The sequence below is a fragment of the Equus przewalskii genome, chromosome 14 (genome assembly GCF_037783145.1).
Source record: "Equus przewalskii isolate Varuska chromosome 14, EquPr2, whole genome shotgun sequence".
NCBI classification, from domain to species: Eukaryota; Metazoa; Chordata; class Mammalia; order Perissodactyla; family Equidae; genus Equus; species Equus przewalskii.
Genome location: NC_091844.1, coordinates 66,858,154 through 66,884,541, shown reverse-complemented (window position 1 = coordinate 66,884,541; position 26,388 = coordinate 66,858,154). Strand labels below are relative to the sequence as shown.

The 26,388-nt window shown below is 50.3% G+C and overlaps 1 protein-coding gene across 2 annotated transcripts in view; it reads right to left on the bottom strand.

The window, feature by feature from the left end:
• The window catches only part of ALK (ALK receptor tyrosine kinase), a 654,920-nt gene that overhangs the window by 34,617 nt on the left and 593,915 nt on the right, over nt 1-26,388 (bottom strand). The window contains exons 12-17 of one of the 2 annotated variants that reach the window (XM_008517365.2): nt 21,934-22,096; nt 11,601-11,751; nt 5,442-5,573; nt 4,525-4,669; nt 1,662-1,844; nt 309-407 (exon numbers count right to left, since the gene is read on the bottom strand). In XM_008517365.2, the coding sequence (XP_008515587.1) occupies nt 309-407; nt 1,662-1,844; nt 4,525-4,669; nt 5,442-5,573; nt 11,601-11,751; nt 21,934-22,096 (873 nt within the window). The remainder of the gene's footprint in view (nt 1-308; nt 408-1,661; nt 1,845-4,524; nt 4,670-5,441; nt 5,574-11,600; nt 11,752-21,933; nt 22,097-26,388) is intronic. The other variant, XM_070572938.1, reaches the window with a different exon arrangement.

The following is a 26,388-nucleotide window of genomic DNA, read 5'->3' as shown; positions in this document are numbered from 1 at the left end:
GTTTGCAGGTGAGTGGGAGGGTCCACAGGCATGGCCGGTAGGTTGGCTGCTACAGGTAAGGGCGCTATTACTGCTGCGTTTTCCAGGACCAGCCTGCCTGGTAGTCAGTATTCTGCCACCGCGTGCACATTAGACCACACATCCTGACTTCCAGAAAACTTGGTAAGATGAGCACTAGGAAGACTTGCCTGCAAGGGACCCATAATCATGCCTTTGTATCCTGGACGCATGTCAGTAGCCCGAGGTTTTAGCTGGGAGGGAGAACTGGCCTTAGGAAGTTGGTTCTGCCACCTGGCAGAGGCGGGTACCTTTTAAAGCCGGGGTGTACAGGATGCCCAGTGGACTGATGAAGGAGACCCCATCCTCTCCGTCCATCTCGGGGTCATTGTCTGAGGCTGCGTTGCCGCCTGTGGCAAACCAGAGAAGAGTTTAACGCAGAGAGGTGGGTGCCCAGTCTCAACACATGTGCGCATCAGCGGGGCATGCAGTGGGGGTCAGTGAGGGGCCTCGGGGGCAGGGGCAATGGGGAGGGGAGGGAAGGGAGGCTCAGGGCACAGAGGCTGCACTTGTGCTTGGCTCAGTAGACGCCAGGTGTGTGGGCCACTTTCCCCTCCAGGTCCAGGCCAGCTCCCAATGGGAAGTCTTCAGCACTCTGTTGGGGCCCCACTAGGAAGCAGTCCATGTGAACAAGGGTCAGAAATGTTCTAGTCTCCCCAGGCTGGGTTAGCCCCTTGGGGCCTCTTCCAAGACTGACCAGGGCAATATCACTGAGGAGTTGCTCTCCAGTCTCATGCGGTCAGGGTTGGACATGGGGGATGGGCCCCTGTGCCTTTAGGCTCCTGTCCCTCCTTTCAGCTGGGGCTGGGTTATCTTTGGGCTCTGCCCGGGGGCTCCTCCCACCCACCCAGGGCTTGGAAAAGAAGAGCATCTGGTTAACACAAGCAAAGCATCTTACACAGAGCATAAAGCAAAACACAGACGGAACATCACAGTGCATGCATGCATTGTGTCCTAATCTGTGGGGACAGTGGAGCCATCAACTCCCAGCCTCTCAGCTTCAGAAGGCTCTTCTGCTCTGCTCTGAAGCCCAGAGGAGAGCTGGGGCCAGTGGCCAGCTGGGCTGGGGCTGCCTGAAGCTGCCCTAAAGAGTAGCGCCCATCAGCATGGAGAGTGACGCCATTCTGGAAGCTGGTGGGCTGGGGCAGGGAAGGGAGAGTGAGAAGTCCATGAGACCAGAAGCCACAAACCAGGTCCTTAGGGAGCTGGCTTGGCAAGGACTCAGGCTAGGCCATCCAAAGGGAGGCACGGGGCTGGGGAGTCTGGCCTCCAAGGTTCTCATGCCAGTGCGACCTTGAGGGTGGCTCAGAGAATAGCTCTGGAAATCAAAGCCCCTTTGTCATTGTGTTTGGGGTGGGGAGATCAAGAATCACACAGGATCTTGATGCTGTCATTATTGAAGCCTCAAGGCAGGATGCTGGCTCGCAAGCCAGCATCCTGCCTCTGGCTGGTCCGGGGCTGAGAGGAAGGCGTGCACAGTTACATCGGAGTCCACACTTGGGGCAGCCAGGGGAGGACAGGGGAGGGCCAGGGAGAGGACAGGGAGGTGAGGGACCTAGGACTAAGGGGAGGGGAGTGACACCTTGAACACGAATCATCTTTACCTATATATCCTCCGCCTCCTCCACCTGAGGAGCACCCCCCGCCACCCCCTCCGAAACCCCCTCTTGTCTCCCACCCCCACTTCTTCATGGCCTGGGGGCAGGAATGTCCTCCGGTGGCACCCTCCAGCAAAGATTTTCCAGACCAGAGCAAGGAAGTGTTATCATTCCAGCCACCTCCACCACCTGCAGGCAGAGATGGAGAAAACTCCAAGTGAGGATGCTGGCAAGCTTCCATCAGCCGCTGGTAAAGGAAGCAGGACATGGAGTGCTTTGAGGGGTGCTGCTTCAGCCCCAGCACCCAGGGGGCCTGTCTTCAGAGGGGCCTGGGGGCTTCAGAGTCCACAGCTGGAAAACCAGGAGTGTGCCCTTTGCCCTGGGGGACCTGTTTGGCCACAGTCACGAACGTCCAGATGGGAGCGTGCCTTGAACCTCTGCTTCCCATCAGGCCTCTGGCTCAAAAGCCAGGGAGTGTGCTTGGTTCAGGATGGGGGCAGGTGAGGGCACAGGCAGCATGCCAGCTAAACTTGTTCCTCTGCCTTGTCTCCATGCCTGCCAAGTTCAGAAGTGCTGGGCCTTCCTTCATTAACTGCTTCCCATCCCAACAAGAACCCGGACCCGCCAGTCTTTGGGCAGCCAACTGTCAAACCCTGCCAGGTCACTGCAGTGAAGTTCCTTGCAGGAATCCTGGACCAGGCACCACATAGTCCAATGGGCTTTAGTGTTTACTGGCTGTGAAACCTTGGGCAAGACCTTCCCCATTCTGAGTCTCAGTTTTCTCACTTGTAACTTGTGGGGGTTGATGTTAGGATCAAAGGTGACAATGAGTGTATGAAATGGTCCATAAACCACCACATGTGGGATCCTTGGGCATTTGTGAGGCAGAACACACTCGAGCAGAAGGTCTCACACTGTGAAGCTCAATCTGCTTTGGGGGCTGAAACTCAGGCAGTGTCTTGCCTGCCTGATTCTAAGGAGCTGCTCCAAGGTCAGGTGCAGAGAGGCCTGGGGGCATTGGTTGGTGATATCTTGGTGACAACGGCAGCAGCTAGAGCTGTGCTCCCCAATGCCTGGGGCTGCTTTGAATTCTTGCAAAAGAAATGCTTTTACAGAGCTGAGGGTGAATGCAACTTTATCTTAAGGCCACCGGCTGACCACAATAAATCTCTCCTGCTGGCCCTTGAGATTCCAGGACCCCAGCCTCTCCTACCACATTGTTTTGTATGACATTTCAGCCAGCTGTCTCCTCCAAAAGACCCCAAAGGCCTTTCTGCTCCAGCAGATGATGGGGGGTGGGGACCTGGAGAAACAGAGTGTGTGGGTCTGCTGGAACCACGAGGCTTAACAGGCCTGGAAGGGTTGTCTGGAAGAACTTGTGGCCAAGGTTCTTCTGAACCCAGAATGGGCAGCAGAGGGATGTCTAGGTGGGGGTAGAGATGACTACTGTGCTAGAAAGAGCGAGCCAGGTTTCAGGAAATGAGGCCAATTTCAGGAACGAGCTTGGGTCTTGCAGACAGGGACAAGCAGAGCTGAATCGAGGCCCCCAGGCAAGTCATGGGGACCTTCTGTCAGCTTTGGGAACCGCAGGGCTGAGTTGCTCCTGAATTTCAAGCGGCTGGCCTCCCTTCTGCCAGCCAGAGGGTGGGGTTTGGGCTTGTCAAGGCTGATGTGGCGTGTCAGAGGGAAGGCCTCTCAGCTCCATTAGGGAGCAGAAGTGGGCTCTGGAGGCCGCCAGGGCCATGAGCATAGTAAATAAATTAGGAAGAGATGGGCCTGATACCATGTCTGCCCTCCCTCCCCTGCCCCCAACTCCCTGCACCCTTGCGTCCTGCACAGTCCCCAGCTGAGGTGGTTTCTAACCCCCTAACCCCACCTTGCAGCCTTTAAGCAAATACATGGAAAAGAAACCAATGGACATAAAAATAAAAACAAATCAATAACAACAAAGTTTTAAAAAATGGATTGAGTATAAAACAGTTTGGCCAAATTAAGGAAAAAATTCACCCAATCTCTATGAGCTTATTGACTGTTCTGTAAAATGGGAATAATAATATCTTTCTGGAAAACCCTACAGGATTGTTTTGAAAAGCACATGAACAATAGATGTGGAAGTGCTCTGTAATTCAGTAAATGCTGTACCGGTGTAAGGAGCGCTGTAAATATTGCTGGAGGTAATTCCCCACCGTGGACCTGACAACTACTTCTGCTCTTTCTTCTATCTCTAGCCATCTCTCGACTGAAGAGAAAGTTTGAATACTTGTTTTAATTAACCTCAAATCTTAAATACCTTCAAAATTCCTCCTGCAGTCTGATTGTGGAGAAAAGAAGATGCAAAAATAAATTGCATTTTCTCTCTTTAGAGATGGCTGGCTTCAGAGGAATCAGAGAAGTCACATCTGTCCCCTATTTCTGAGTGGTTGGCTCTCACCAACGAGAACAGAGAGCCCAGTTGTGGAGATTCCAGAAAGATTTCCCAGCAAGGAGATGTGTGAGCTGGCAGCCCAGGGCCTGGAGGTGTGAACACAGGGGCCTGGGAGGCCCGACCCTGACAAGGTTTCTTTTACCTGCTCACATCCAGTTGCATTTGGTAAAACCCAGGGACGGTCGGGCTGGCCGTCCGAATGCTGCCGCCTGTCTCATTTTTCTTGCTGACCTTCTGCAAGCCTGAACCCGGTGTCAGCATGGTGGCCTCCAGGTCCCAAGGTGCTGCCTGCCCTTCCTCCCTTGGTACCAATATCCAGAGCTCCCAGCATCTCAAGTACCAGTGACTATGATGCCCACAGGTGTGTGATGGCACCTGGCTGAGCTGAAGCTCACACAGTCCTGGGAGAATGTTTTGGAAGAGGGCGGGCTTGCAGTGCTTTACCTGCGGCTCCGGAATTGCCGTTGAGCCCCAGAACCGAGGAGTTATTCTCCAGTCTCTCTGGGTGGAATGTGTCTGTCTTGGCCCCGTAGGCCCGGCCGCCACCGCCGGCTGCAATGATCAGGGGCACGGGCACGCCATCCTTCATCTGCCCGGAGACATTCAGAGACTGAGAAACCGAGCTGGGCTTCCACTCCGGAGACCCCGAGCCCTGGTTTAAATGTTTAAATGTGTCTGAGTGTTTGCAGGGCACTGGGGGGCATCTCGGTGGTCTGAGGGCTCTGAACTCATGTTACAACAGCCCATCGGCTTCCCACCCCCACCTCATCCAGCTCCTGTATCAGCCAGTGTTCAATCAGAGAAACAAAAGCACCAGGAGATAGAAGCAGACATATGAATTCCAGGAGGCGGGCATCCACCTCAGAGGCTGCTTACACACTCGCTTCCCTGGAGCTTCGCGGACTAGCATCAGAGGTCTGGGTGCCAGTGGTTAGGAGCAGGTCTCTCTGCTCTCACCTTCCTCTCTGCTCTCAGGGGTCTCTGGCTCTGACCCCCACAACTTCAAGATTAAGTCCTCAGCATCACCGTCCATGGGGAAGGACCCAGCAGGGAGCCTTTGCCTAGTTACAATAATGTCAAAAAGTCCACTTTAGGACAGAGAAAGGCACAGGGCACTCTCTGGAACTCTGAAGCAGGGCTGGCAAAGGCCTCCATGGTGATATTGGGCTGGTAATCAGCAAGAGAAGAGCCTGCCTTTCTTGGACAGACAGGGAACCCTACACCCCTCTGGGCCTCGGTTCCGTCATCTCTAAATGGGACTAAGAGCACCTGAGGGGTTTCGTTCCCCTGGTTGTCGTGAGGATCCAACACCAGGACCCACAGAAGTCACTGCCCGTGGGGAGCTGGCAAGCTGGCCTTACCTTAAACACGTAGGTGGCTCCGCCTCCTCCTCCGCCGCCTCCTGCCCACTCATGCACGCTTCTGTTCACGCGGATTTCTTCTTCTATCACGTTGTTCTCTCCAATGCAGACTTTCTGGATTAATCGGTTTGTCTGTAGAAACAGATAGCACCTCAGGTTGTGCCCAGGGTTCTCTACCTCCCAGCAGATAGACCTTCCAAGCTTAAAGATAGGGTCTGGCAATCTCTCAATGGCTTACAGTTAAATTGAGGAGACAAAAAATACATACATATAACAGTCACTCTGGGGCAGCGTTGAAGAAGGACCAAGGGTAGCTTTGATGGCAAATGCCTGGGAAGTCAGCAGAGGGAGAGCCAGCCTTTGTTACCGACTGGTGATCAAGGAGGACTGCCTACAGGAGGTGACATTTAGTTGGGCCTTGAAGGGTAGGGAGATTTTAAACACAGAGAGTAGGGGAAAGTTAGGACATTCTGGGAGGAGAGAGCAGCATGAGCCCAGAGGGAAGGAGGTGAGTGGGGTAGTTGGAGAAAAGCACAAGGAGACTCCTGGGCTCAGAAAAGTCCATCTTAGGACAGAGAGTCAGTCCAGGAGGACCTGTTAGGATCCTCTGGACTCTAAGGAGAGGATGATAAGGGCCCTAGGTGGTGAGATAGGGCTGGAAGGAGTGTAAATGGGCACAGGTAGAGGGAATTAAACTGGACAGCCAGATTGTGGCCAGAGGCCTTGAATATAATCAGACAAAGAGTCGGACTTCATTCTCTAGGCAGTGGGGAGCCACTGAGGTTTTTTGAGAAGTTGCAGTTCTGAAGCCTCATGGGAAGAGAAAAAGAAGAGGGAGGCCAGACTTGGATCTTCTTCCCAGCTCATCTTTAGGAACGTCATTTCTCCCCCTTGGACATCTCATTCCTCCCAGCTAATGTCCCATTTCTTGCCTCCAGAAGTCCCCTGGCACAGCCGTAAAGAGAGCTCTCTGTGTGCACCATGGAGAACAGGTGAGAATGTGGATCACACAGATACCCCTGGACGGCTGTGGAGGAGGCGCTCAATGTCTCTGAGCCGCAGTGCAGGACGGGAATAAAGAAACTGTAGGAAAGTACAGGAAGTTATCTAGGATGGTGTCACATGCGTCAGGGACTGTATAAGCGGCCACTGTTACTTTCTTTGGATTCACTTCTGGGCTCACACGTGGTCTTAGTGTGGGTCCAGGCATCTGGGAGTCCTTGGGGATGTGCCAGAAATTCCCTGAATCCTGGAATCCCTGAGTAAAGAGGGCAATGCCTCAAGAACAGCCGCCCTGCTTGTTGGTTACAGCAGCTAAGATGAACTCTCCAAACATCGGCCTGATCTCAGAGGAAAATGACTTTTCTTTCACTTAATAGAAAAAGGGCCAATAAAACATCAAATTTCCATTGAATGCTGCTGTGTAACCAGCCAGTGGACATGGCACTTCATCTTGAGCCACTCTTTATGCTAACGCACTGAGGGGTGCCTGCAATGAGTACTACAGAAATTTCCAGATAAATAGCTGAGATGCAATTTGTTTTATGGCATTTTGGATTTAATGATGGAAATAATTTGATATTTCTTAGAGTGGATTTAGTATGGATGGAAGGCTCTGAATTGGTCTTATGAGAGCTGACATTCCTCCTGTGTATGTGCAGTGCTGTCCAGGGCAGGGGGTGGGGGCAGGGTGGGACTGCTGGAAGAAAACTCTGCTAACTGCTGCCTGGGAAGGGCATGAGATGCAAGGGGCATGCCCCGAGTGAGGGCCAAGCCTGGGGGGTAGGCGACGGAAGTGTGGGCTGTCAGGAGGCAAGAGCAGAGCACAGAACACAGGGTCCACTCTGGCTTCCTGACCTGCTCTGCCAGAGATTCGCTGGGCCACATTGGTGAGGCACCTCACCTGCAAGGATCTGCCTCCTCCTCTGTAAATCAGGGAGCTGCCCAGTCTGAACTAGTGGTTCTAAGATGGTCCATCCCCTCAGACCCTGCTCCCGGGCCTTTTCTCCTCTGCCCAGCAGCAGCGGGGCTCCGTCCCTTGGGGAAGCCCTTTTCCCGTGAACAGAATCTAAGATGCCTGGAGACTGCAGGAGTGGAGAGGAGGGAGCAGTCGGGCTGGAGGATGGTCTTTCCTCTAACTAGAGCCTGGACTCATGCCCATCCCCCACTGACCCTGCTCGGGTGTCTCCTTTAAATCAGGTGGGGGGGCAGGGAATCATTCTCAGTCTGCATCTTGCTGCAGCTTTTGGCAGAGTTGATCACTTCTCCCTGACAGACTTTCTTCACCTGTCTTCCAGGAGGCCACACCCTCTGGAATCTCCTCCTACCTCCTGGCTCCTCCTCCTCCTCAGCCTCTTTTGCTGGCTCCTCTTCTTTTCCCTAATTTCTAGATGTTGAGGTTCCCCAGGGCTCAGTCTTTGGTCTTCTTCTCAATCTGTGATGCCCCCTAGGCGATCTCATCCTGTTATCCTGTCTTAACTTTATGCCGATTTCTCTCAAATTAGTATCTTCCCTCTAGACTTCTCTCCTGAACTCCAGTGGCACATCTCCCGTTGTCGACCAAAGTCCCCACTTGGCTGTATACCAGACCTGTACAAGTCAGCATGTCCAACACTGAACTCCTGATCTTGCCCCCAAACCTGCTCCTTCTGCAGCATTCCCCAACTCAGGTGAGAGCAGCTCCCACGTTCCAGTAGCTCAGGCACAATTTTTGGAGCCCTCCTGGACCCTTTCTTTCTCTCAGTCCTTCACCTAATTGGACACAAATCTTTTTCGATTTTACATTCCAAATATGGCCAGAATTCAACCACTTTTCACCACCTCTACCGTTACCATTCTGGTCCAAGCTGCCATCATCTCTTGTCCAGATTAATGCAATGGCCATTGAGTTCATTGCCCTGACTCCTCCCTTGGGCCTATGGGGTCTATTCTCCACCTTGCAGCCAGAGTGGGCCTTTTAGTATGCAAATCACATCAGGTCAGTATTCTCAAAACCCTCTGATGGTCTAAATATGTCCTGATCAGGTCCCCGTTACTCCTGGCCTCATCTCTCACCTACTCTCCTTGCTCCCTCCACTCATCCTGGCTGTTCTTGAGTACACCAAGTGCGCTCCTACCTCAGGGGCTCGGCCTCTGCTCTCCCGGAGTCCCCAAACTTCTGGTTACACCCTCCACCTCTTTCAGGACTCTGCTCAGCTGTCATTTCTTGAATAGGCTTCTCTTGACCACCTTATTTAAAATTGCAACCTGCCTTGCACACTTGACTCCCTTTACCCTGTTTCTACTCCCCCAACACCTTCACTTTTGGACAGTCTGATTAATTTATGTTTACTAGTTATTGTCTGCTCATCCCTCCTTCCCCAGCATGAACGGAAGCTCCTTGAGAGCAAAGATCTTTTGTCCATGGATGTAGCCCAAGTTCTTAGAACAGTGACTGCCATGTAGTAGGTACTCAATAAATATTTGCAGAATACATTTGAATGAATTGGGAGCTGTCTGGGTGTGGGCTGGCCCCTCACAATTATTTGTCCTTTTTGTTTTTTTTTGAGGAAGATTAGCCCTGAGCTAACTACTGCCAATCCTCCTCTTTTTGCTGAGGAAGACTGGCCCTGAGCCAACATCCATGCCCATCTTCCTCTACTTTATACGTGGGACGCCTACCACAGGATGGTTTTTGCTGAGCAGTTCCATGTCCGCATCTGGGATCCGAACCAGCGAACCCTGGGCCGCTGAGAAGCGGAACGTGTGCACTTAACCGCTGCGCCACCGGGCCAGCCCCTTATTTGCCTTTTGAGTGATGGTAATGGTAAGATTTAACATTCAGACAAGTGATTTTGCTCCCTCAGCGATATTGGAAATGTCTAGATACATTTTTGATTGTCGTTATTGGAGGATGCTGCTGGCATCTGGTGGGCAGAGGCCAGGGATGCTGCTAAACAGCATACAGTGCACAGGACAGCCCCACCACAAAGAATTATCTGCTCCGGAAAGTCAATAGCGCTGATGTGGAGAAGTCCTGAGTCATGCCACAAGATGAAGCTAGGAAGGAACTGGAGAAATGGGCTGAGGGGGATGTGTGTGGGGTTTCTAGCAGCTGGAACCTGCTCTAGGCTCAGATGTGGCCAGGCGCAAAGGAAGAGTGACTGCATAGATGTGCAGTTGAACCAGCAAAGCTGCCAAATCCTGCAGTTTAATTCTTAGAGTCTACTTCATTCTATAGAGGATCCTCTCTAAACACGGTTCTTCTGCTCAGGGAGGAGTAGAGATTGAGGTAGTGCCTGCAAATGGGCTTTCTTTCTCCCTCTCCCAGTGACTCCTGCGAGATGGAGGTGTGGAGCAACCTGGAAGACCAGTTACGTTTCCCCCATGTCCATGCTATGCCGGGCCTGACCAGCAGAGAGGGCTGCCCTCCATCCCCGGCTGAGAATCAGCTTCTTTGGAACTCTCCCTGCGCATCGATAAAGTTCGAGAGCAAGTAGGTTGATTAATAAAATGATAAAGTGCAACAACCCAGGGGAACAAGTAGATTACAATTGAATTAAAAAAAAAAAAAGGATGCAGTCCTGTGAAAAGACATAACTGATTACAATCCAATCAAGTAAAAGTCCCTTGCAGAAGTCAATGCAATTTTTCTGCTTAGATGAAAGAATTACATTAGCACTCAATAAATTCCTGCGAAAATTACAGTAGTCTGTAATTTAATGATTTAATATATTATATCAGGTTGGAAAATCCTGACTATAGTTGCTAAATAAAAGTTGGAGTCCAGACATTTCTCATGCCGAGGCTGCACCTGCAGAGCTTACTGCTGTTGCTTTGTTTTAACCCCGTAAGTGGGGGTGGGGGATCCGTCTGCTTTACTGCTTGCTCCCAGCCTGAGACCCAGCTCTTAGGAGCCCTGAGTTTATTTTGTGGAACTGAACTGCTTTCTCAGTAGCCCTCGTTCCCACATCTGTCCTCCAAAGCTGCTCTCGAATAATTTCCTGGAGAAGAAGCCCTGGGTCCTGGGCACTAGAACGCAGCTCCCTGTTCCAGCGCTGCCCACTGGGCCAGAAACCAGGCTTCAGGTGAGGGTGGGGCCTGGCCCGATGGGGAGACACATCCTGCAGGTGCTGAGTTCCTGCCAGGGTCCTGCCTCCTCCCAACATAGGCAAGAAGCAAAAAACCGGGGTGCTTGGAGTTTGCACGGCTCCTGCTTTATTAGTCTTCACTATCTCATTCTCCTGGGAATTTTAAACCACTATGGGCTTTCTTAAGTCCTGCTATTGGAACTGTCCCTCTTTGACAGCTGGACACCCAAGTGGGGTCAGGAACCAATGACAGGCTATCTCTGGGGTTGCAAAGGATGGTAGTCTGGCTTGTGAAGTGATGGGCTATAAGTGGAAAAGGGAAAAAAAGCTGTAGAAACCAAGGTCCAAGCAAGTGTCGGGCAGTGAAATCAGGGGCCAGAATCCCTACCAGTGACTTTGGACAAGTCCCTTCATCTCAGCGGTCTCCCTCTTCTCATCTGTAAAACGGGGAACGTGCATTACATGGTCTCCCAGCTCTGAGTCTGTGCTTTACAAGTTTTTCTTTTTACTTTTAATCATACAAACAACAAATAATATATGAATGCATTCTTTTGGTAACAGTATCAGACATAACCGACAAAGCCCCCTCAACTCTAGTCCCCTCCCCGAAGAAATCACTGTTATCTGTACCTCTCAGAACTTTTTCTATGCATTTATGTACATATATGTGGCTATGAGTCTGTGACTTTGAGCTGAATGAGAAATGTTTGACACGGTGCTTTCCTGGTTGTAACAATATGGCTGAAGACAACGGTGCCCTAGCAGGAAAGTTTAGGAAGTGGGCTTCAGCTCCTACTTCTGCTGAGAACTATCATTTGCCCATTCAAGTAGGATTCAGTTCCTCAGTTTTAAGGATTGCTTATGAGACCCATGCCTTGGCCTTGTTCCCTGTGGGGATGTGAGATCCCAACAGCCACACCGCCTGCTTTCCCATGCACCCGAACGGCCCTGGAAAGGGCAGGGCAAGGGGCGAGTCCTGCCGTCTTTGATGTGAGCTCTCAGAAGGAGTGTGTCCAGCGTTGGTGCCCTCCGAGGGGCCTGCCTGGGTCCTGCTGAGTGTGGAGGAGAGACCCCCGCTCTGGGCACTTACGCTGGGGCAGGCGTCTTCCCCCTGTTGCCCGACCAGGATGTACAGCATGTCGTCCTTCTCCAGGTTGAAGATGCCCAGCACAGACACGCCGTGGGACCGCATCATGGTGTTCTTCCCGCCTTTCCCGCCAGCAGCTCCATAGCCCGAGATGCTGCAATGGAACAAAGCACATGGGCTCCTGCCCTGGTACAAAAACTGACCCCTTCCTGCCAACCCAGCAGCATCCAGTGGGCCAAGTGTACCACCGTCCCCATCCTGAGGGTTCCCACCCACATCAGCCCATGACGTCCCCAAGGAGGGTTCCTTTCCCCACTATCAGGAGAGGAAAGTGAAGTTTAGAGAAGAGGGCCAGGGAATTGCCTCACTCACAGAGCTAGGAAGATAAAGAACTAGTAAGGGGTGCAAGAGAGAAAGAGAGAGAGAAGAATGCGGGGGGCAGGGGGCAGGGAGGAGAGAGAGAGCAAGAGAGAGGAGGAGGACAGAGAGAGTCTATTAATGTGGGGTGTTGGGGTGATGGGGTCCTGGATACCTGGGATTTCCCAATATGGATTACTCTCCCTGTCCAAGATCAAAGACTCATGTGACCTTAGACAAGTAACTTAACATTCTGGTTCCACATCTGTCAAATGGGGATAAGAGAATGTATCTTCTAGCCCATGTGTGTTGTGAGGATTAAAGGAACTAAGACCCCAAATCTTAGAATTGTGGCTGGCACATGATAAGCACTCAATAAATATTTATGATTATTATTATTAATGGTGGAAGTAGCAGCAATTGACTTGATACAAAGTCTTAAAGTCTCCCCACGAGGTCTAGACACACAGTGGTCCCATGTAGAATGATAGAGGAGAGTGGTGTCTATGAGCACAGACTGTTTATTCCCACCCTGCCAGTAACTCCTTCTGGAGCAATATGTGTGCAGACAACAAACAACAAATCATGAGGAAAATAAAAACAGACTGTGAGGACACGGGATTATTTCTGCTGCCTCTTAGGTTGCTGAGATGAAGTCAAGCAAGGATGGGAAAAAAGAACTCAATTTGGTGAACTGTATCAGAAGAGCTATGTATCTGGAAGACAGCAAGGGGACCAACTGCAAATGCCACACCAGAGACCGGCTGCCAGGGAAAGGGAGTCAGGAGGTTTCCATGTCCCTGTGTATTCAGATCCAAGGTCCTTTACGAAAAGCTTCCAGGAAGAGATATAAGGCAGCTTTGCTCATGTGCACACAGGTGGCTTTTCCACCTATAATTCTAGGAAATATCCCACATTCCCAATGTGCGAGCGGCCTCCTGGGGGCTCTCCTAAGGTGGAGCTCAGGCCCTTTCTATAGAGACAAGCCTGGAGGGCTGGCTGACTGCTAACACGGAAGGTGAGGAACGGAGGTCTCCGTGGAGCGCAAAGGAGAGTCTGGTGCCCATCTCCCTGTCGGTGGCCAGGCACTGATTGGAGCCCCCTGCGAGCTGGCTGTGGCAGAAGGCTGTGTGCATAAGAGGAGACCTGAGATGTCTCCAGGCCCTCAAGGGGCTTACAAAGAAAGTGGGGTGACGGTCACAGTTATGAAATGAGAAATCTCGCCATAAGGGCGGCTATACTGGGGAGGCAAGGTGGAGGGACCAAAGGGCTCTGGGCTTCCATGATCAGAGCAGACCATTTCCTAGGTGTGTCCTCTCATAGTCCCAGCTTCTTTCTAGTCAAATAGAACCATGTCTGCTTTTATGAACCCACAGGGTAGTGGGGAGGTTCAACATCAAGAGATAATGGGGCAAAAGCTCCAAGAAAGTGGCAAATCTCTGCACAAACTCAGGGCCGTCAGGTGCTCAGGGCCCCTGAGGGAGATGGATGACTGACAGGAATGGGAGGCAGCGGCACACTGCAGGTCTTGGTTGGTTGTGGGGCTGGGGGGTGGAGTTTTGAAGTTGATTTCACTGTGGAGATGCTGGATGGGTTTGGACTCTCAGACGAGCAGAAAGAGGTGGAGGGCAGGAGTCTGGCTGTGTGAATGGAAGCGAAGAGGCAGTGGTGTGTCTGACTGCAGCAGGTGGCTGAAGTGGGGAGGCGGGGGTTGTGGGTCCACAGAGGGAAGTAGAGGTCAATTCCTGAGTATCCTATAGTGTGCCAGGCATGAACGCATATGGCATCCCCCAACAGCCATAAACAGAAGACGTTAGTCATCTCATTCGACAGGTGAGGAAACTGAGGCTCAGAGGGATTAAGTGACTCATCTGAGGCCACAAAGCTGATCAGTGGCAGCGGATCAGCTGGTCCAAACGCCCTACATTTCCTCTCCAATATGCTGCTGTGAGGCTCACATGGACGCACAATAAGCGTGGTTGTCTGAGAAGCTATTGTCCATCCTAATTCCTTCTGCCCCTCAGCCAAACACTTGCTCCTGACCCATTAGAAATGGAGAAGATGATAAGGACAATTAAAAAGCTGAGGAAAAAGAAAAGCTTATTGGTAAAAGGAAAGAAGGCAGAATTATTTAGCTCAGAGAAGGGAAGCCCGGGGTGAGGGGTGGTGAGAATGGTGGGGGTCTTAGAGACGGTGTAGAGTCCAGAGACAGCAAAGTGGACAGGCCCACCTCTGTTGTGCTCATGGCTCCGGGTTTCTGGGGCTTTGTCAGGTTGCATAAGAAAGTCTTTTCAACCTGAAGGTGTGTAGCTTGGAAAACTGCTGCCCGAGACGGAGTCCTTGTTCTGCCTACTCCAGCTTATGGCTGAGGGGTAAGTGGTACCCTTCTCATCCCTTTTTGCATCATTTGCATAGTCATCTGCATCAATCTGCATGCATTATGAATCATTCTGAACTCTTTCACATGTTTAAATTTAGCCAAATTATTATATTTCAGAAGTTGTTTGTTCCTGCCTAAGCCTTCTTTCCTATTTCTCCTGCCCCCAACCAAATCTGAATGCCAGCCCCATTGAGGTCTTGACCTAATTGTTGGCTGTGAGGTGGGGTGGAAAGAGCCCTGAGCTCTGAGTCATACGCTGGGTGCTCTGCTGGCTGTGTGACTTGGGGCAACTTTGGTTAACTTCTTGGAGCCTTAGCCTCACCTACTAAGAAAAAAAGAGAGGACAAGGACCCCTGGCCTCATGGGGATAAGTAGTGTATTTGAAAAGACTGCAAACCAATGCCAAGTGCAAGGTCAGACTCTGTGGGAGTCAGCACTCAGTAGAGAGTAGAGCTTGGCAACCAGGTGTCAGCAGCCGATTTTGCTTTCCTGTGCAGTGGCCTCAGGCCCACATTTCCAGCCTGGACTAGGGACTGCTTAAAGTCATGGGGAGCAGGCAACTGCCTGCCTGGACTAAGTGTGGGAAGCAGTCCTCTGTCATCAGCCCTCTGAGGCCTGAGGTCCCACCACAGAGCTTCACTCCTTTGGAAGCTTCTAGTTGCTACTACAAGGCTGATCTCCTCTGAAGTGGGCTGTGCCACAGTGAAAAAAGCATGGGCTTGAATGCAGATAGACCTGGATCCAGATTCCAGCTCTGTTACTCAGGGCCAGGAGCTGGGTGAGGCACCTCCGTCTCAGGTGCTGATCCTGTAACCCATCCACCCTGAGAGCCAGTGCCTTCTTAAATTTTCTATTTGAAGCACCTTGCTTACCTCCCCTGGTCCTGGCCCTGCTGGTGTTACTCACTAGCTGTGTGACCTTGGGTAGGTTATTTACCCTCTCTGAGCTCCAGTTTCCTCACCTATAAAAGGGGGATAACAATGTCTACCATGAAGGTTGTTGTGAGAATTAAATGAGATAATGTCTATAAAGGACCTAATTTAGTACCTAGAGGGTTGTCAGGGAGCAATAAATAGTGGCTGCTGTCCTGATGTACCCTGGTGAGCCTGGTGTCCATTCCTCTCCTAGCGGTGACTTCTGTGAAGCAGAAAGGGGTGAGTGAATGAGGCTTTGATTCCTAGAAAGAAGGACAGTAAGTGGAGCAGGGTGTGGCCAAGGGGGCCTGGGGTCAAGGCTGTTCAGTTTCACCAGGGACCCACCTCTCTGGGGAGCCAGTGGGAACACAGGCCAGCCTTGGCACTTCTGAAGACCCTGGAACCATATGAATCATGTTACACAAACTCGTGCCAGAATAATCACCTCAGTCTGAATCTCTGAAGCTTTCTCTCAATGCCTTGTAAACAATTTATTTTTGATGGTTGACAAATGACAACAAATTAATATACCTGCCACTCAAATGGGGACAATGACACGCAGTGGTTCCAATATACTGGAAATTACAAGATACTCTTCTCAACGAGCTGATGCTGTAATTTTTTTGTTTTTCCTCATCTAAATCCATGTCCCCTGGTCAGAATGGATGTTTATTGGATTTGTGTTTTGTATTATTGACTGTGAGCTATTGTTACCTGATGTAATTGAGTCGTGAATCTTTTTAAAACAAAGAATTAGCAGCAAATCAAAGTGGCTGCCTGCCGGATCATGAAATGAGAGCACAGCTGGTGTGCTGCACAACGGCGGTGTCGGCACCACACCTGCGAGAGGATGCTGGTGGGTGGTGGAGGGGAAGGAGCGAGTGGACACCACTTGGAGAAGCGTGGAGCACCTCATTTCTCTCCTGCACCCTGCTCTGGGCTCTGCCTCTAATTTCCAGTGGAACCTTGAGCCAGTTTTTTCCCTCCTCTGAGTCTCTGTTTCCTCCTCTGTGAAATCAGGTTAGTAAGATCCGCCCTGCTTATCCTAGCTGACAGGTTATCGTGAGAGCACAGGAGACGTGTGAGCGTGTACAGGGCTTGGTCAGTGGGAAATTACTGTTCAGATGTATAGTCGTATTATCCAGGTGGGACATTAGAGCCATCAGGAGACACCCTGGGGGTCAGTGGTGAAGGGCCAGCTGTGGAGGCATGTGCTCCTTGCTGCCCAAGTTCCATTCTGGATTGCACCAATGAGCAAGGCTCATCGTCCACTTCTTCCCTACAACTTTTTGACCAGCACAGCCCTAAGCACCTGGGAATATCAGAGCTGGAAGAGATCTCAGTGACCTCTCTCTACAAACCCTCCCTCTCCAGAGGGGGCTCCTGTAGAGGGGGAAAGCACACTTTAAGGTCACGTGACATGGTGGTGGTAGAAGTTGGACCCAACTCCATTCTGCCTGCAGCCCATCTTAGCACAATCACTCATGCCTCTGACTTTCCTGCTCTGTGCTCTTCATGGCCATGGCTATCTGCACAATTACTTGGGCCACTGTTCATGCCCTGTGACTCTCTTCTACAAGTGTCTAGAACTTTATTGGCATTGTACACTGTTATCTAACTATTCTTCCCTGTGGTCTTTCCAAAGACTGTGAGGTTCCAGAGTCTCAGTCTTCTCTACAAGTCCTGCAGCACTTACTCAGAGCCCGGCACACAGTAGGAGCTCCATGGCTCAGTGCTCAGCACACAGTAGGAGCTCCATGGCTGTGGGTTGGGTTGAATGATGGTATCATACAGCTGCACACCCGGGTCCCTGGAGCCAGGTGGGGAAATGAGTGTCAGTGCTAGAGACTATCAGAAACAGCTGTAGCCCAGGTCAGCTGGCAGGATTTCCTGGCTCCAGCTGGGATCTGGGGCCTCTTGTACGTAATGTCTAAGGAATAAGTGAACCATGAGAGAACCGCCAACAGGAGCTGTGGGCTGTGCTTGACAAATGTTTTTATAGACGATCTGTATGTATGTGCGTGTATGTGGGAAAAGGGGAAAGGACTGGGAGGGCTAGGAAAGATGCTGAGCCCTAGAGAAGTAGGAAGGAAAGAAGGAAAGCTGAAGGGAGAGAGAGAGGGATAAAGAGGAGAAGTTAGGAACAACGAGAAATGGCCCCCGACGTCTTCTGAGTGTGGACTTTGTGAGGATGTCACCTAGAGAATTGCACTAAATCCCCAGCAGTCCTGGGAGCTGGGTTCTGTCAGTGGCTGTCTCTATTTTATGGTGAGGCTGAGGATCTTGTCCAGCCCAGCACATACCCCACAATCCACGCTTTTTGTGCTCCACTTCAGCCACTCACCTGCACGGCACACTCTAGATGTCATCAGTCAGAACTGTGACCCAGAAATCTCCCTTAATCAGGTGCCCCTCTCACCATTATCCTAATCCCCACCTGTCCTCCTCAATCAAGCTCCTTGAGATGGTAGCTGTCACTCATTGTCCTGGCTTCCTTAGACCCCAGGTATGGCTGTCATTCTGGGCATTGCCTCCTCCCCATCCTCCAATCATGCTGATTCTACCTCCCAAACACTTCTTGGCCCTACCCCTCCCCTCCATCCATGTTTTCCCTGCCCCGGTTTAGCCCTTTCTGACTCTTGCCTGCGTGACAGCAGCAGCCTTCCCTCTGCTCTCCCTGCCTCCAGGCTTGTTTCTCTCACAATCACACTCCAGCCATCACCTCAGGGAGCTAAAGGCACTTCGGAAGTGAGGTTCTAGCCCCAGGGCCAGGTCCTGCCTTGGCTCCTGCTGGATAGGCCTTGGCCCTGGTGCTCCTTGCGCCAGGAAGGCCCTCTCCTCTTCTTTGTAGACAGCTCCATCACCTGCAAGACTTAACTCCGGCGTCTGTCTTTGTGGAAGCCGTTCATGAGTTCATCCTTTCCCCTGGCCTCTGACAGCAGTGCCTGGTGTAAACCTCCCTCGTAGGCCTCTGCACCTCACACTGAAATGCTTTGTTCTTCCATCCACCACCCCCATTGGCTCGAGCTCCTCTTTGGCAGGGAGTGGATCTTGTTCATCTTTACATACTTTGTGTCAGGCCCAGTGTACTAAATAGGTGCTTACTATGGTCCACTGAGATTTGCAAGGCAGGAGAGGAGCAGTTCTGGACACCAGGACATAGGTACTTGGACAGAGTGACTGCATCACTTCTCCTGTTTTGACAGAGGAAGTGATGAATCCAGGGGAAGGGGAAGCCCAGGAAAGGAGGTGGGAAAGATGGGATTTAGGTGTTGCTCCTGAACCCCCACCCCAGCCTGTGGTCTCCTTCTCTGCAGCCTCTTCTTTCTCTCCCTCTTTCTGGGCTTCTACCTTCATGGTGGTGGGCAACGCAGTAGAGGGTGGGAGATGGGCCCAGGGTAAATGATCAGTTAAGAGTGCGGGTGCTTTCACCTGTATGCTTCCCTGAGGAAGCCCCAGGCAATCAGGGCCCCACCTTGGCATACTGTAGGTGCTTGATAAGTGTGAGCTCCCTTTCCTTCACCTCTCTAACCAGCAGGTAGAAGTCAGCTGGAGCAATAATAGAGCCAGGCCTTGGGCAGCAGCCAGACAGCACTAGCTGAGTGCCCACACTCATCAAGGAATAGATGGACTCCCTAAGAAATGCTCCCAACCTTTCTGTTTCCAAGAAGGTTTTTCGCACGTCCTCTAGTGTGTCCCATATTTATCTCACTAGATTAGCTGCACTTACTAAATAAGAATCAGTTAATATGGAGAAAATGTCTTCCAGAGAAAGGGCACTTGACTTAATATGGATAGTCCCACTTGGGGACATTTTGATGGGGTCTGAAAAGCAAGTCATTAAATGGTCTGCTTCTTTGATTACTAAGCTATGTGACCAGTAGACATTATTGCCCAAGCCCTGGGCCTCACCCAAGGTCAAGGGTAAGGTGAGGGTCAGGAATATCTGTTATAGCCTTTATTGGGTTAAAAAACAAGGACTCGACAACAACAACAACAATAAAAAACCCAAACTAATGTTTTTCCATTTTGCTTCTCCCATTTTGATATGGTGCTATCTCAGGCCAGTTCAACACAGTCTCATAGATCAAAATGTCCCCATTACCAATTTGGACACTTCAAAGTATCCTGCTTTAACATAAAAATGGCTCCTCGTGTATGTTTTCAGTGAGTATTCACCAGGCAACGCTGGGGTCTGTGAGCTAGTCTCAATATTCCAAAGAGAGAAATGGAGACAGTTCGCCTATTTGGGCTGGGATTATATCAATGCAGTGTGGCAATATTCATGGAGGTCAGAAACCCGGCTAGACTTAGATATGGCTGTGATTAATTTAAAAAATGGGAAAATGAATTAATTATTATTTAATAAGTGCAGTTTGGCAGGCAAAATCTTTCACACCCTGGGGCCCATTTGAAGAAGTCAGAAAAAAAGCACTTTGAAGCAGAGAAGTTAAGTACTACTGTCTGTGGGATCAATCTGTTCCTGGAATGCCGTCTGGCTGCTGCCTGCTGCCTGCCACTGTCGTTGCTCTAGCCCCACAGGCCAGGGAGCAGGCAGCACGTGCAGCGTTGTGTGAGGCACTTGTATATGATCTTCACAACCCGCTGAGCTGGTGTTAGTAACCCCCCAACCCCCTTTACAGATGGGAAAACAGAGTCTCAAGAAATTACATAACCTGCCCAAGTTTAGAAGTGAGTCTGATCCACACTGTCTCAGGGGAATGCAGCCCAATAGGACCTCCAAACGTGGTACCTCCTGTTTATCAATCTTTCTGAGAGAGACAGCAAGGGACTTCTAGCCAGGCTGGCTTGGGAGTTGCCCTGAGCAGGGATAGGACAATGGGTCTTGTTGGGGATTACTGTTGACATCGCTGTCTGCCTTACAGCTCCTCTGCTTTCTTCTTCACGTTGTTTTTGTGTATGGGCATCTGCACCCAGGGCTTGGCTGACCACTATCCCTTCGGGTGGTGGGGCCTCCCCTCCCAGGCTCTCATTTCCAGATGCTCCTGGGGTGGGTGGTGCGTGATTCCTATGCCTACCCCGCTTCCCATTCCTCCTGTCCCCTGCATGACTCTCAGAATCCAGGTGTGAGTTTCAGTGGAAAGAACACACAGACTTTGATCCAGAGGGCCCTGGGTTCAAATTCCAGCTCTGTCACTGATTGATTGGCCTTAGATTTGTTGCTAAGCTTCTCTGACTCCAGTTTCCTCATATGGAAACAAGGGACTATTAATAATAACAATAATAACGACATCTGCCTCACTGCTGAAAGGAGGAGAATTACCCGGTGGGTCCTCAGCAAACATTCATCCCCTTCTCTCTGGGACAGTGGATCAGTGGATGGCCCAGACAGGAAGGGAGGCCTGACCCGCTCAGTGTGGCGGGGCCAGGGGTGCTGGTGTCTTCAGCCATTTACTGGGGATGTGTGGGATCTAGAACAGCTAATCTGATTGCAGCCAAACCTTGTTACTCCATTCCTGCCTAGAATGTCATTTAAAAAGCACTTAGGGCTGTCCCTGAAATGCGAAGCGTGTTTACACTGAGGTCCCAGGGGTGAGGCTGCACAGAAAACAGGGCAGCTGGAGAGGCCCCTTTCCTTCCCAGGAGGCTGAGGATGTGCTGGGGGCTGGGGACTGCAGGAAGGGAAGGAGAGCTCACTCCCCACTGTGTTCAGCCTCTGGGGGGCGTTCACACCAACATCATAATTATGATGCTTCCTGTTTAAACAGCCTGGCTGCGTTCAGTGGAAGGAGCCGCAGGGAGGCTGCATCTCAGAAGTCTGGGGTTGGAGGTGATTTCTGGACTGTGTGACATGGGGAGGCTCCTGATTCTCTGGGCTTCAGTTTCCTCATTTGTCAAATGAGGATTGCAGCACTGGCCTTGCCTACGCCATCGAGCTGTGTGAGGACTATAGTCAAGGGTTTGACGGAACTCGACGGTTCTCAGGGGCTGCATCAGCAGCATCGGGGAACTTGTTAGAAATTCATGTTCTTGGACCCTACTCCAGACCTACAAAACCAGATGCTCTGCGAGTGGGGCCAGCAATCTGTGTTCCAACCAGCCCCTCACTCATTCCAATGCCTTCTCAAGGTTGAGAAGCACTGGTCTAAGCCTTGCCATTAGCTTTGCTTAGCTACATGGCCTGGAAGAGTTGGGCCTCCTCTAGCCTGGCCTTGCTCTAGCAGAATACTGCAGGGTTGGGGTTGGGTATGGGAGAAGAGTTCGAGAATAGTTGCTTTACTTGCTCACAATGAACGCTCAGGAAAGGAGGATCAAACATAAGAATATCACTTTTTACATGCATCATACTTCTGTTTCCCAAACATTTTTACATGCCCTGCCTCATTTGAACAGCATCAAGTAATACTCAAAGAACAGCCCACCATAACTATAATTATTAATAATAAAGACAAAGAGTGTTCTGAAGCTATCTCATGTATGCATATCATCTCCACAAATAGTCTGTGGGCTCCTTGAGGATGGAGAACACATCTTCCTTTGTTGCCATATTTCATTACCCGAAATCTCCGCATTACCAGCCCTTACATCCCACTGTGAGCCAGAGTCTGTGGCCTCTGAGCCTTGGCGTGCTGGGTACCCTGGGGGCATGCACCCACAGGCAGGACCCTAGTCCTCTTCAGGAGGGTTGCATCTGCCCCTTGGCCTCCCCCTCCCCCATACGCACCTGTAGGTGTCGGTGGCTGGCACCTTCCAGGTCTGGATGCCCTTCAGGGGGCCCTCGCTCCCCACCACCACGCTCAGGTTGGAGTTCCGGTAGGCGTTGTTGCACTGGGCCTGCGTGGGGCCATGGGGCCCGCTGGCCCCGCACGTGGTGAAGAGCCAGTGAACTGCAGCACAAGAGGAAAGGCAGTCACTCTCTTGGCCTGGATGTCCCTCCTTCCAGATTCTCCCTGGGCTGCCTCTGAGCTGTCCGCCCCATGGCCCCAAACCCACATTCCAAGACGGCAAGATCGGGGCAAGAAATACTGAACAGTCATTAAAACTGGAAACTTCTGTCGAAGATCTACTATGCACTGGGCCCTGGGGCAGATATGAGGGGAGAGTACAGATGGAGTAGACTTGGATCCTGGCTGTAAGAAGCTTACAGCCTGCTAAGGGAGACCAACAGGGATGCAACCCGCCACGATGCAGGGCAGTAAAAAAAGCCCTAGGATGGCCTGGCTAATACTGCACTGTGAGAGTTCTGAGGAGGGAGAGATGACCCCCTTCAGGTGAGACAGACATGGGCAGCAACTGGGTCCTCTCCTGCTTTCTCACTGAGTCCAGCACAGTGCTGGACAAAGAAGAGGCACTCCATCTGAGCTACTGTGACTGCATCTAACCTGCTCTCAAGGTCTGACATCTGCATACAGGATCCTCTTAGCTTGGAGAAGATCAAAAGAGTAACCCGGATGCAGAGTCAGCTCCGTGACCCTCCGGTGGCCCGGGGACCCAGGACAGTGTGGGAACATGAAGTCTTGTACTCTTGGCTAGTGTCTTTGTCTACCTGTCAGGCCCTCAAAAGGGCTCAGCCTCTGTATTCAGCAGCATTAGGGTATCAAAATGCAATGAAAGCAATTTTCAGGCTCTCAGTGTAACAGAGAGTGTAAAAAATGGGGAAGCAGGGCACATTCGTCTTTGGTGCATGCCACCACTTCCTGGTGCTCTGTCCTCACCTGGAGGACCCAACGTCCTTAGGTGGTCTTCAAAGGGTGCCTCAGGAACACTCAGCACACTCCACCCCTCCACCACCACTGGGCCATTTCCTTTCAAACTTTCTGTCTTTGAGCTGGGCTAGACCTTGGGGAGTTGTCTGATTTCATGCTGGCCAGAATTCTAATAGTTTTACAATCTATAAAAACTTTGAGAAAATGTTCTTGATAAGTTACTTTTACTTAAGGTACAAAAATCTCATTATAAGGTTGCAGAAATTATTTCTCTTTAAAGAGATTAAGTCAAATTCTATCTACAGAAAATTATGGAGAAATTAATTTGGGTGTACATAGCTCTATTCACTAAAATATTGAAGCAAACATTTTTTGAAAACTTTCAACTAATTTAGTGATGCAAATATGAAAGATTGTTGAGTTGCTAATTATAAGCAATCAGACTGAAATTATGCTAGGCAGTTTGATAATCTGAAAACTGGGCCAGTTGTGATGGGCTTTTGTGACACTTCCCTGGCCCCGAGGCCAGGAGACTGAAGTTCTAATTGGGGTTCCAACACACACGGCTACTCAACACGGAGTACTCAACTCTTTTCTCAGCTTTATTTTTTCCAAATGAAGATGTTGATTTCTATTTGGTTTCTGAAGGTCATTTCAAAGGCAAGAAGATGATGAATCCATTCGTCTTTGGTGTGAATGGCTGACTGTTAATTTTCTGATCTACGTATTTTAAAGAGTTAACCCGTTAATTTAAAGGACTAACTGTAGTGAGGGCATCGTAGCAGAGCTCTCTTGGCCTGTTGCCCTTTTACCCTCCCCAGTGCCCGAATCACATGTGTGGGCTGTGCCAGAGGGATGAAGTGGAAAGGACACAGGCTTTGAAGTCAGCCAGAACACCAGGGAGTGGGGGCAGCTTCATCACGTGTTGGTTGTGGGACCTTGATAGAGTTCCTTTGTCTATAAAAAGGGTTGGATTAGCATGAGTATTAAAGGAAGCACGTGGTATGAATGGTCACTGTAAAGTCCAAAACTCTAAAAATATGAGTGTGTCAATGACTCCTGCTTACACCCAAGATGTGCTGTTCCTGACAATGGGAAATGTGGCCAGGGGAGTTTTTATCAAATAGGTCCCTTGCCAGCAGCACCTATAAATTTAAACTTGGTGAGTTGGGGATGAGGATGGGGACAAGGAAAAAAAGAAGAGCTCAGAAAGGGAGTTGAAAAATCTACTCCTTCCATGATCTTGAGCTCCTTGAAGCCTATTCTGCAGATCCTGTCTGTGCCTGCAGCAAAGAGCCTGGATTTGGGGGCAGCCTCGTCAATCTGGGGCAGAAGCATGGTAGTTTATTTACTTAATTCAGTCCTGGAAATGAAGGAAAAAAATACATGTACACACACATACACACACATATATTTTTCTCAAGAATGTGCTGAGGAAGAAAGCTGACTGTATGGGCTTTGCACCCTCACTGAACATCCTACCCTCAGCCTAGGTTAACGTTGCTCTGAGGGTTCTCAGACATTCCCAGAGATGCTGGGCTTCTACTTCTTGGCCAGGTGGGGCATTTGGTGAGGTAGGAAGAGGAGCATGAGCTTTGGATCCAGATGGGTCAACCTTTCTCTTCCTGGATTTTGCCCCTGACTAGCTGTGTAGACCTCAGCATTAGTTTAGAAAGTGCGTAACTTCCTGTTCAATTTCTCACTCTTGGAAGCAGAGACACCCAATCTCAAGATTTATGTTCTTCATTCCATAAAGGAGGGACTCTAGGGCTGTTTTTTAATAAAGGGACTAGTGTTTTCCCAACTCAGTGGACATATATTAGTCTCAGGTGGTTTCTACACACAAAATTTGGTTTTTATTTTCAACAATTTCTGATGGAAAGTCCAGAGAGGGAATTCTTTCTGAAGTGGATTCCGTGGGAACAGAGGATTTGCCATTCCAGGTCAGACCCATGATTCATTCAGCCAGAATTCTGTTGCTCCCAGCAGCCTTCAAGGCATAGTGGTCCTCCCTGCTCCCTCGGATGGCGTTGACCCTCATAAATCTGCTCAGAGTTGTTTGGAATCAATTTATGTGTCCAGCCAGCACCACCTCTCAGGGGTAGGGGTTTCTGAGTTTATTGCCCATTGTGCAAAGGTTGTCTTGCCTCTTATGTGTGTGGGATTGTCTTGCTCAAACTTCGTCCCATTGTTTTCCTCTGTTCTTTCTGTCTGGAATCTCATAGATATCACGGAACGTCACAGCAAGCTGGGACCTTGGAGATCATTGAATTGGGTGTTTCCCAAATCACCTGAGGACTTTTAAAAATACAGATTTCAGGGCTTGGAGCTTCAGATTCAATAGATCCTAGGTTGGGGTGAGGGTGGAGGCAATACTTGCATCATGTAAAAACCTTCCCAGATGAATCAACCAAATTTGTGAACTAGTCCCACCTACTTCACTATCCAGATGGAGAGAAAACATTCCAGAGAATGGAAGTGACTTTTCTGAGTAAGTCAGCATTGAAGAAGAAACCAAAACTGGGGGTTCCTCCTTCTCTGTCCAAGGATCCTTCGGTGGTGATCAAACCCTTCCCAGCTTTCTGCCCTGAAGACTTCTAGACTTTTCAAGTTGTCCCTACATGAGTTCCTGATCCCCGTGTCCTTCTCAGGACCTTCTTTAATGCAAGAATCTGCTTTTCTGAGTTGAGGTCACCAGAACTGTGGGTTCCTGTGGCTTTGTATAAGGGGACAATGGCTCTTCTGCCTTATTGCTAGTGTGTCTCTGAAGGGACACTGTCTAACACAGTGTTGGCCTCCCTCAGCTGAACCTGGGTTGAGGCTTGCTGGGAACAGATTATAATAATTTCCAGATCCTTACCTGAGGGGCGAACTATTGCTCTGTGCCTGGAATTGCTCTGGGCCTAGGAGGGCCCCATAGGAGGCCCCTGGAACAGGGAACCCTGGGAGCAGGAAGGGTCTGGCAGGTACTTCAGGCAGCGTAGGCATGAGATCAGTTCTAAGCTAAGGCAGATAGAGTTAGAACCTACCATTTGCAGAAGTGTCTGTGGGTAGAAGGCATTGGGTACAACTTTGTAGATAAAGCAGTCAGGTTCAACACCTGAGAGGCAAGAGAATTAGTGACAGTGGTTCCAGAGGGCAGGAGAAGCCAAGAGGAGATTTGATCCCCAGGTAGAAGCTATTTGTTTCCTGACTTGTCTTACGCCTCCTTCTGGGTGTGGGCAGCCCGGAACCTTAGACCCCTGAGAGGTAAATTCTACCCACAAAGGGGGCAACCTCTCAATATTTATTGTGCACCTAATACAAGCCAGACACTGCGTTTTTACATATGTATTAAGTGTCTTCACACTTGCTTCTCAGTCCTGAAGGTACCCCCTTTATAAACCAGCAAATTCAAGTTTAGAGAAGCTAAGTGAGTAGCTTGCAGCGCAGAGTGGATAACTGGTCAAGCCAGGAATTAAACGTAGATCTTC